Source organism: Neodiprion virginianus, chromosome 4 (genome assembly GCF_021901495.1).
Source record: "Neodiprion virginianus isolate iyNeoVirg1 chromosome 4, iyNeoVirg1.1, whole genome shotgun sequence".
Lineage (NCBI taxonomy): Eukaryota > Metazoa > Arthropoda > Insecta > Hymenoptera > Diprionidae > Neodiprion > Neodiprion virginianus.
Window position 1 is genome coordinate 36523305 of NC_060880.1, and position 10952 is coordinate 36534256.

At 39.5% G+C, this 10952-nt stretch overlaps 1 protein-coding gene across 1 annotated transcript in view; it reads left to right on the forward strand.

The window, feature by feature from the left end:
* Positions 1-8638, forward strand: part of LOC124302900 (odorant receptor 46a-like) — a 99501-nt gene extending 90863 nt beyond the window's left edge. Inside the window, exons 6-7 of the mRNA XM_046759468.1 lie at positions 8031-8189; positions 8272-8638. Coding sequence (XP_046615424.1) covers positions 8031-8189; positions 8272-8328 — 216 coding nt within the window. The 3' untranslated portion in view covers positions 8329-8638. The remainder of the gene's footprint in view (positions 1-8030; positions 8190-8271) is intronic.
* Positions 8639-10952: the final 2314 nt, after the last annotated feature.

Sequence of the window (10952 nt, forward strand, 5' to 3'; positions counted from 1 at the left end):
TGTTTAATCCTTGGATCTAAAGTTACCAAAAAATGAATTTCTACTGTGTAACTCTCTAGCAATTGGTCTTAGTCATCGAGAAGTTCGCAATTTCTACCGCCAATTTATAATTTTGGAGAATAAAGGGTTCGGTAGTTGGGTCCAAACGTGTTGATAACTGGTACGCTTACCATAATGTGTTGTGGTTATCTCCTTAAGGAAGTCTAAACGGCAACTTTTTACTCTTCAAATTCTCATTATCTCGGTGATCAATAATCAATTGTCAAAACGGGACGCCACGGATATCGTATTGTCAGTTCCTGATATTGCGAAAACTCGACTCCTTCAAAGTCATTCGAAAATCGCGAAATAGTCGATTTTTTCTTCGTCTTTCGGTATGACGACGTTACTAACTTCAACTTCTATTATATCCTCTTGTCACGTTTGATGTTTCAAAGTGCAAAAATTCGTCCGTAATGCGGCAGAATTAACACAGACAATCATTTTTCCCGCATTATTAAGTGTTGTAATCGACCTGTCATCCAGACGAGTCACACTCGCATGTGTATATTGGCTAATCATTTATCGCCGTTGTGGTTAAAAACAAGGCGTGACTTAACGGTTACGTTGCGTACAATGTATCCTTGGCTTCAAGTCTGCGAACCAGAAGGCCCCCTCCGCATACTTGTTTCAGCCAATAGTTAGCCAGGAATCGCCGAGTTCTACCTCGTTGGAATCATACGGCTTTTAGCTGCGTGCCGTTCTGTCGACGGACTGCGCAAAACACGAAGCAGATATTTCTTACGATCAGCGTAGATCGAAACGGCAAGTAAGATTCATTGCCTTCTCATTGTCGGAGAAGGAAAGAACGGAGTAGCAGACCTTGAGTTTCATTTTTCTCAAACATTTACTGTGAAATGAAATTACTGTACGAGCGATGGATCTTGGAGTATTCTGACTGAATTTCGTAAACCCTGAATAACGAGTAAGTAGCTGGTGAATATTTGAACAAAAAATATTCACGTTGATCTTCATAAAAAATGTCTAATGGGCGTCAATCGTGGTACATGGAATCATTGTAAAGTTCAATAATGTGTTCATGAATATTACTCATGAAATCTCCATCATTTTATTTTTCGAATGTTGCAACGAAGTTGCATCCGTTCGTTGAAAAACAAAACCAGTTGTTCGACGTATATGATTCTTTAACTCACGCATCGTTAGTTTGGCATTCTATGAAATCCTTCTCACCGCATAATTTACAAATTGACAAAGTTTTTTAAAATCCGTGAATCTGAATCCTCCTCTCTGCTAAAACATTCAATGCATTACCATTCTTCAGTCGCACGGCACTTGGGATATTCTCGTGGAATACATCACAGACGCTCAACCTGACCACAATTATGACAATCCAGTTTCCGATTCTTCTCATAGCACTTCGAGTCAACATTCATTCGTGTGCACTTGTCGTTGTTAGTGAAGCTTGTTTTGGCTACTATTCTGCGGTGTGCTGTCGAAGTTCCGAATTGTGAAATCTCCGACAGGTTGAAGTTCCGGAAATCTTACAAGCGAATTGTCTCTGCCACAATTATTTAGTGTACGAATTCGATTTTTTTTGGCCTTGGTACGTATTTTTAAACACGCTCGTTGTTGACTGTTTTATAGCCGTCGGAAAACAACTCCACATCTTGATGGGAAATTTTCTCCTCGGTTTTTTCTATGTTAAATTTGAAAAGGATACCTCAACCTGCAATTCCGTTTCTGAGAAAGTTTCGGACGAAATTTGTGCGCCCAAGGATTCAATTTTTGACGGAGAAAGACATGTTTTAGAAACAAAGCTGCGAATCAATAACTAGGGGGTTTCAGAGAAAATTTCTGGAGGGTAAAAGGTTGCACGGGTTCATATTGGAAAAGTTTTAACGTGTAAAATTGTCCAAATATAAAGAACTTCGTATTTAAAAACGAGGCATGATTATTACTGTACGTGATCAAGGCATGTCATATCTAATCATCGTTAAAAAATGAATGTATCCATGATTGTGGGCTGGTCGGCGAAAATGCAATTATTTATTTACAACAAAAATCTCATACTGATGAGGTGAGAGACGCGATTGACTATTTTCTTTTTTAATGCGTAAAGAATCAAGTGCAAAAGCTTCAAGTTTCTTTTCTTCAATATTCTATTTTGAATCTAATAGTTTTCGAAACACAACAATTTAACTGACAAATTTGTAATTGAAAAAGGTATAAGTTTTCATTAGAGGATTATCTATTCTCTGCTTTCAATCAAATCAACAGAATTACGGATGAGCGTTACGTTCGGAAATAATATTCCTTTTCGAGTATTCTTTGTAATCAATCAAAACGTGAAAGTTGAAGCACTACTTCTCGCGCTGCACATTCGTTGATAAAAGTATCCAAATAAAAAGTTTACAATGCATGCTTTCCAGTTCGCTCACTATATTCGTCAATATGTCGACATTTGATGATTAATTATCAGTAGAAAATTAGACGTCGTAAATATGCATTTTTGAACCTCACGCACAAACCGCAATGTATTTCAACAAGGCGCGATTCTGTCATACCTAGCAATAATTTAGGAATTTATTTCACATTATTTGTTCAATTTCACCCTATAATTTCTATCCGATTGTATGGAATCTCTGATTAATTTTCTTCGTGTTCTTCGCTGATTCATTTGATCGTCAAATGTAATAATCATACGATTCTGTTTCTTTAACCCGGCGACGTCACAGCTTCAACTTCATCCTCGCATTTCGTTTCGTATACTACGTTAACAGAGATAACAGAAACACAAAAAACCTCGCAAAGTTACTCAAACGTCGGCATAACGGTTGTAAAGTTTTCGTAAAATTTTGTCACTTCTCGTGTTGTGTGGGTCCACACGTACCGAAATCGGCTGACGATGACCCGTATCCTCGCAATATTTTCACGAAGGTAATTTTAACAAGAGTTCTCAACTTACGTCGATGCCACTTCATTTCGACGATGATTTACGATAGACAGCTCGCATTTTCATACGATATCACCGATTAAGTATTCCCTGAGTTCTCACTTGTACCGACGCTTGGCGCCCATTACTTACGACATGCACCGGTATCCATTAGCTCACGTCAAGTCTATTTGACAATTGGAACAGACTAATCCATCGGTGGCTCCTCACCAACCAAAGAAGAATTTGAAATCCACAGAAAGTTCGACAGAAAGAAGAACTTACGAAGATGTACTTGTCGCTAGAGACGACGATTCGCTTAATAAAAATATTGTCAAGACCAATGTTCGGTTGGCCGTTGCCTCTTGGCACTGAGCGTATCATCACCCTGAAACGTCAGATTTTGAGGGTCTTATCGACGGCTCATATAATAATTATAGTTCTAGCACTGATATTCAATATTTACCGCAACAGAGAGGACCGCTTCAACATGTTCTCATGCATGACAGAGACGACAGCATTCCTTGCTACGATGGCATTTATCTTCATCTGTCATATCGACGAAGAACGCCTTCGAGTTGAGTATAAACGGCTCTTCATTGCCCTATTAATCTGTGGTCAAAGAAAATGAGTTACAGGCCGATGTTTAATTTTCTGACAGTGAACGTGCATGATAAATTTCACGCGGAGGGAAATTCCGTCTCATAGTTATGGTCGATGGAAATTATAACAACTTTTAAATCTTTCGCTGTACGTAGTACAAACTGACTGGATATTTTTACTGCAGCAATTTATGTGACTGATGTGACTTTACGGTATTTTGTCCATTCTGCCTTAGTGGGTCTCGGGATTTCGAGCTTTCGAACCTTTGTTCGGTCGTTACTGATAAATTCGGATTCGCCAACTTTCGAAAAAGGCCCGATTCTGACATTTGCAAAGTCGACTTTTTGACGGTTCGGTATTTTTGCAACCCAATATATTTCCCTTCGTGATATTGCCTATTCTCAAATCGTGATAAAAAAAAAAAATCCGTCGGTATAAGTTTAACCGTAGGTACATTTTGCCGTTCGTAACTTTTGTTTTTCTACAAGTCATCTTTTCGCATTTATGGTCTTCATAGGTTTTTAACTGTCGTTAGTTTAACTTTCGGGGTTTCGTCCCGTCGACTCTTTGGACTTTCGCATTTCTGTACACCACCCATCACCAAGTACTTGGAAACATTTGGGTCTTTGCAAAGATAGTCCCCAGATATTCGGTGAATTTCCATCCTGCCTGTCGTTTTTGTGCCAAAGCAGTTTCCGAATTTCTCAACTTACGATACGCAGAAGTGTCCACGTCGTATAGACACGTCAAAGTTGCACAAACTGATTGTCGGTTCTATAATTCATGTTCTGAAAATAGCCGTTGTGTCGAATGAAAACTGTGCGAGTTTGGTACGGATGCATAATGTTTCAGATGATTCGATGGAATTTTCCAATTTACTTGTCGCAATATCAGTGAAGTGTCTCGCATCACGAATACATAGAACTACGCATAATTTAATTATTTGCAGACTCGCGCACCAAGTGATTGTACACACAAATTACCTATTATAATGCCATGTTAAATTATTCACAAAAATACGGGGCTTGTAGAAAATTACTGGTTGAAAACTGTACGCATCTTTCCCAAACTTGCCGTCAGAAGTCGCATTTTACATTCTTTGTCACGGTAACAAAACAGTGTTTTCATTTCAAAAACTTTTTACCAGGCATTGATAACCGAAATGACGACGTTCGTGAGAAATGCTACGGATCAAGAATCAGCTGTGATTCGGTTCTACATGAAAAAGTGTTCATTACTCCATACAATGGTTATCCTAATCGTCGGTCTCGGTATGATTCTGTACTTTTTGGCACCCATTGTACTACCTCAGCCCTTACCGATCAAGACCGCATACCCGTTTTCAATGGAGCCATTTTGGATTTGGGCTCTTCTGTACGGCACACACATTTTAACTGGTCTCCAAGTTGCATCCGCATTGTGTATGAGCCTGATCTTCGTTGTTTTAACCTGGTTCGCCGCTGCCAGATTTGATATCCTGAACACGGAAATCGAAAGGGCAAGCAACCTGAATGAAGTCAACAGATGTGTTCGACATCACCAAGAATCGCTAAAGTATGATTAATTCGTGTTCGTGTCAATTTCAATTTTTTCATGCACCTTTCACAAGAATAAATGGGGCATTCCATACCATTCCGACCTGGGCCTGACCCTTGAGCTCTCGAATTGGTCTCGTGATTATTCACGTGATTGTTCTCACGTTGAAAAGCGTTCGGTTTTCAAAAAATATTTTTTCGACTCGACTGGAATTTTCTACAATTTTTTAGAAGGATTTTATTCATCGACGCAATTTGACGATCTAACAAAATTCCAATAGATCGAGTGTCGTGTATAATAAAATTTCACCATCGCCTATTTTCCATGTTCGAATTTTCGGGAAAAACAACATTTGTAACAACAAATGCATCAATTGTCCTCTTGTGCCAAGGTACTTGACTAATACGACTCGGGCAAATGGAACATTGCGAAATATGGTCGTTTGGAAGCATCCTCTTTTCTTTTGCCCTCTGAAATATTTTTGGCAGGTGCATGAAACCTCGAGAAACATTCATTCGTGAGTTTGATAATTTTTTCGTAAAAAATAAAAAAGTCGCAGATCTCCAGCATTTACATTCCAAGGCCGATTAGCTTTCCCTGAATTTTGCAGTAGAGCATCAATGTACGCCCTAACATGAAAAGCCTGTTTTCCAACATTTCCCTGCTTCGCAGTTTTATTTTCTGCGGGGAAATACACAGTTTAGTTTTTGCGAAACAAACGTTCAGCTTGTCTTTTCGGTTTAGTCGTATAGCAGGTGAAATGAGGAATCATGGGCAATTCAAATGATCCATGTCGCGTTGAAAGAAAAATGTTGTCAACTCTTTTGTTACTACGCCACCAGCTTGAAAATGTTGATATTTCCTAGAAAATTAAATGGGTTTAGTTAACGTTTTTACAATTTCCAGGTTTGCGAGCAGACTGTCGGAGACTGTGGGTCGTACAGCTTTAGCGGTGGCCGCATCGAACTTCGCTGCAGTTATGTTTGGAGGAGTCGTGATCACTTTCGTAAGATTGATTTGTAACGGATAAAAGTAATATGGTTCGAAACGTTGGGTGCCTATTATCCGTGCAATCAGTCAAAATTTTTCAATTTTATTTTGCATTTCATGTCAATACAGAGGCAATTCTACTCACTTGATTTCGTCAAGGTGGTGGTCATCGAGATGGTATCCGTGGTCCATCTTTTTTTGTACGCCTGGCCAGCGGACTACATGGCTCAGTTGGTAAATGACTTCAGATTTGCTTGTCGAGTTTTTCTAATCACGTCTGGCAAGACTTCAGTTTTGTAATGCTCGTGATTTTCGAACTGACCGAAATCGTACGTCAGCAATCGTTATAAATGAAATGATTGAAGCTCAACAGTAGATTGTCCATAGCGGAGGCAAAGAAGGTCTTTTTACGCCGAGGGTAAGTTTGCGATGTGAGTCTCAGACGAGCGTCTGCGCCTGTTGAACACAAATTTTCAAGAAAGACTATTCTGCGTTACCTACGTCGACAACTAGGCTACTTTGTAGTTTTCATGACCACCAGTGCTTGAAAGTCAACTATCAAGTAGTGACGCTTATTAAAAGTACCAGTGTTCTTGTTTTTGAGAGAAGGTGGCACGGAAAATAGGATTTGTAGCGTGAGCGCATACGGCGTGTCACATGAATGTATCTCCGGTGAGAAATATGTAGAATTGAAGTCCGATCTCCATCGAAACGTTGGTGATTAACATGATTAAATGGTGTTGAACTTTCAACATCCACAGAAGGTGGCCGAATAAAACGCAGAGGATTCATATGATCGTACGCCGTTTAATACTGCAGCTTAACAAATGCAGGTTAACGTTTTGGTACGCACATGGCAAACATTTTGCTCGGCATCTTTGGTGCTTGGCGAAGTAGGAGTAAACGAAAAATGTCTCACCCTTCGTTTCGAGAAGTTTCGCGAGCACAAACTTTCACGAAAATTTAATAAAATATCCTCACCTTCTCTCCAGGGTTAATGTTATTAGGCTCTAAGTGAGCGTGAAGGTGTCGAATGACTGTATTAAAGCCCGGATCAATTTTTGATCATTCCTTTGCAATATGACACGAAATGTTCTCGTTCAAAAGCTATATTTGCGAAGGCAAGAAGTTGTCACGGTACCGGAAGTTTGCTCGTTGCAAAGTCATTAGAGTTGAGTATAATGTTGGATGTGTACAAATATATCGTCAGTCATTCAACAATAGTGTCCACAGTCAGGGTCAACATGAAAATATCAGAGAATTTGACATTGGTCATGGATATCATGAAAATGTCAGAAACTTATGTCAACGGTGAGGCATTTTTTCGATTTTATTCCGAAGGATGAAAGCTTGTATCAATATCCGACGCGATAGCCTCCACCGTTGATACATTTACGGTGATGTGACCAATGAACGTGAACATACATGTGAGTCTTTACACATCGGAGAACGTACCGGATTACCAGTTTTTGGTTATTGAGCATTAAGTAGCGCGAATACGAATCGGGTAATCAGCACAAGGATACAGGAATCACGCGGAACAACCTTGGTAATATTCATTTAAACTCTAAACTAGCGCTGATGCTCAGCTGAATTGTGAAGTCTGGTGATCCCCGGATTGCGATCGAAGAATCCAATTGCAAAGTTCTTCGAAGGAAACCAATTCGCAACATTGGATGAAATACTTGTACACGTGTGAACTGAAAAATTCCAACGATCAGCCAATTGCATCACTTGGCCAATTGTGCTCTGCGGCAGCACGTTTGGCACATATGTAGCAATGATGATAATAATGGTAACAATAACGACAACGAAAATGATCGTGATAATGATAGTGATAATAAACAGGATAGCTCACCTTCGGTCATTTTATCGGGGCATGACCACCTTGGATACTTATGGAATATCTTGTTTCAATTTTTCTTCATTCATCATTATAATCGATGATTAATTTCAATTTCCCCCGAAGAGTCAACGAGTATCGGAATCCGTTTTACATGGCCAGTGGCTAGGCAAATCGCCTAAGATGCAACGCTCGGTATTGATTATGATGCAAAGGGCCAATGATCCAGTCATAATCAAAGTCGACGGCCTGCTTCCTGCCTTGAACCTGGAAACGTTTGGAGTTGTACGTACATGACGAGCCTGTGGTATAATTTTAACTTTTTCACAAACTAGCTCAACCTTCTGATTTTCATTCTTTATTCCAGGGGTTATCAACCAGTTTCTCGTATATCGCAACGCTTCTCGCTATTTTCGGCGAGTGAATACGGAAGCAGATAATCCGCAGGATCGCAACGATTTTGTTGCATCACGACACGTACCCAATTTTCTGTATATCCGCTGGTCTAGTAATTCAAACCCAGCAGTCGGGCATCGAAAATTTCATTCGACTGTGATTCTCCGATTTCATTTCACATGACGAGGTGATCATACCCACCTAGTCTGAGGTATAAGAGGAAAAGCAGACGGTTCAAATTTTTCATTCGTCTTCGAATTGCTTGGTGAAAATTTGGAGAATAGCCGGTGTATTGTAACGATACTTTTCAATAAAACATAACAGGAACGTGAAATATCGAATGTAACTTGGTCTCACGTGATTACAGTAGTTGGTACGCATCAACCTTATGAAGAATAAATAACTGTAACAATCATAAATGGTGCCAGGTGTGGCAAAAAACGTCCGTACATTTTGAATGTATCGCCAAAAATGGATGTTCTTTCATGTTTCGCCAATTCGCGAGCATCGATATCATTTCGTGAACATAAGATCATAATATATGAGAAGCTACCAAAGACGAATCGGTGATCAACAACAATAGATTTTCTCACCAAAGGTTCTGAAAAAAATACAATCACATGTTTATATATAAATCATTCTGCGTATTAACAAACAAGAAAGAATTTTTTTATCAAACGTTCCCGGAATGACGGTATCTCATGACATGTTCTCCATAAAGAGCTCTCAACCCCTTGTGCCACGAATTACGAAGAAGATGAAATAAAAATGTTACATTTACTCAAATAATTTGACAGTTTGCACTCAATCTAGAAAACAAAAAAGAAAAATACCTTGCGATACACGAAAAAATATGTAATTAGTATTCAAAGTTGGTTTTGAACAAAATCTTTCAATATACTGAAAAAATATTACAAACAAACATGGTTTCGTATGTAATAAAGGGTTAACTAACGTAATTCTAAATTCTAAGCATGTTTCTCTTTAATGTTATAGACGTATCAACCCATCTAGCAACGATCCAAGCCAGTTTGCAAGAAGATTGCTTCAAAAGATATTTCCATCCGTGAATTCCAAGTCGGAATTTGCGTCCTTCGTGATTTTCTGCTATATGTCCGGTTCAAATAATAATAACCATAAAACCAGGACGATATTTCTATTGGAGCATGACTCACATTCGGTGCAACCCGGCAGATTTTTGAAGAAACTCGACAGCGTGAAATATACCGAAATTAGTTACACATTACGTACGAACATCAATTGGCCGATCACTGGTAAAAACGTTATGCTGTCGAAATTTTCATCGGGCCGCAAATTTGATGTGTTATTAGGCGTACATATAAGGATAGGAAAATCGGTCAATCTTCCTTCTTTTACGCCTTTCCAATTACCAGAAACTTGAAGATATAATCGTCACCGCAGGCGACTTACACTTATGTGGAAGGTGTGGAGATCTCCACACTCGAAATGCCTGGAGTGTGGAATTCCACACTCGAAAATTCTCCTGACTAACATTGAATTTCACAAGTATGATAACAATTTTCTGTTTGCTTTTCCTGCTTGATTCGATGTATAAAAAAGCGATAGACGATGCGAAAGATCTAGATTTGCAGGAACCCAAATTACCGCGCGTCCGTAGAGCCCCAAAACGTTTGGAGAAAGCTCAAGTGCACGTGTTTAAGACACCTGAATAATACAACCGAAAAATTTTCTACGAGATTCTTGACCAAGTCATTACTTCGTTGCAATTGAGATATCGTTCAGAAACAATGCGATTTTTGAATACTTGCGAAGACTTTGTCACTGGCAGAACAAAGAATGTAGCAGAAGTTGTTGAATTTTACAAAGACGATTTTGATGGAGACATGCCGCAACGCCATTGCGAAATGTTTCTCGACTTAATTGAAACTCGAAATTTGAAAGTCCGTAATTTGAAAGATGTCGTCACATTTTTTAAAGAACATGAATCTGCAGCCGACATTCTTACGTCATTTTCGAAATTCATTAGAATTCCGCTAACAATTCCTGCATCATCTTGCAGTGCGGTGATCGAGGTCCTTTTCCCCTCTCGGTCGACTAAAAACGTATCTCAGGCCAACCATGCTGCAGTACCGTTTGAACAGCGTTGCGATTCTCCATATACATGGAGAAATCGCAGGAAATCTGAGCATCCATAAAATGATTGATGAATTTATATTGAAAAACCCCGTCAGAAGTTCTACCTTTGCAATAAAGAAATAAGACCCAAAAAATAGTATTCGACTTCTCTTCCCCCCCGCCGGCGTGCCGCAGCTCCACACTAGAAATTATGAGAAGTCGCCGGCGCTGATAATCGTCATGTTCTAACGGGCCAGATGTTTCCTTAGATCGTATCGCGTCCTTGGCATCAAGAGCCTCGCCTGTATTGCCCTGATCATGGCCTGTCTGTCAGCCATTCTTCAGGGTCGACAAGTTTAAAAAGCGGTCAATCGGATCGGCGAATGATAATTTTCACACTTTACGCACCCTCGCCACCTGTTACTTTGAAGAATAATATCAGGGTTGCAAAATTAACGCCGTGCTGGGAAATAAGTGATCGATACGTAAATTATGAGTTCCGCTTCGTTGTCGAGTTTCACTCAAACCTTGCCATAAAGTTCTCATAATCTCAAT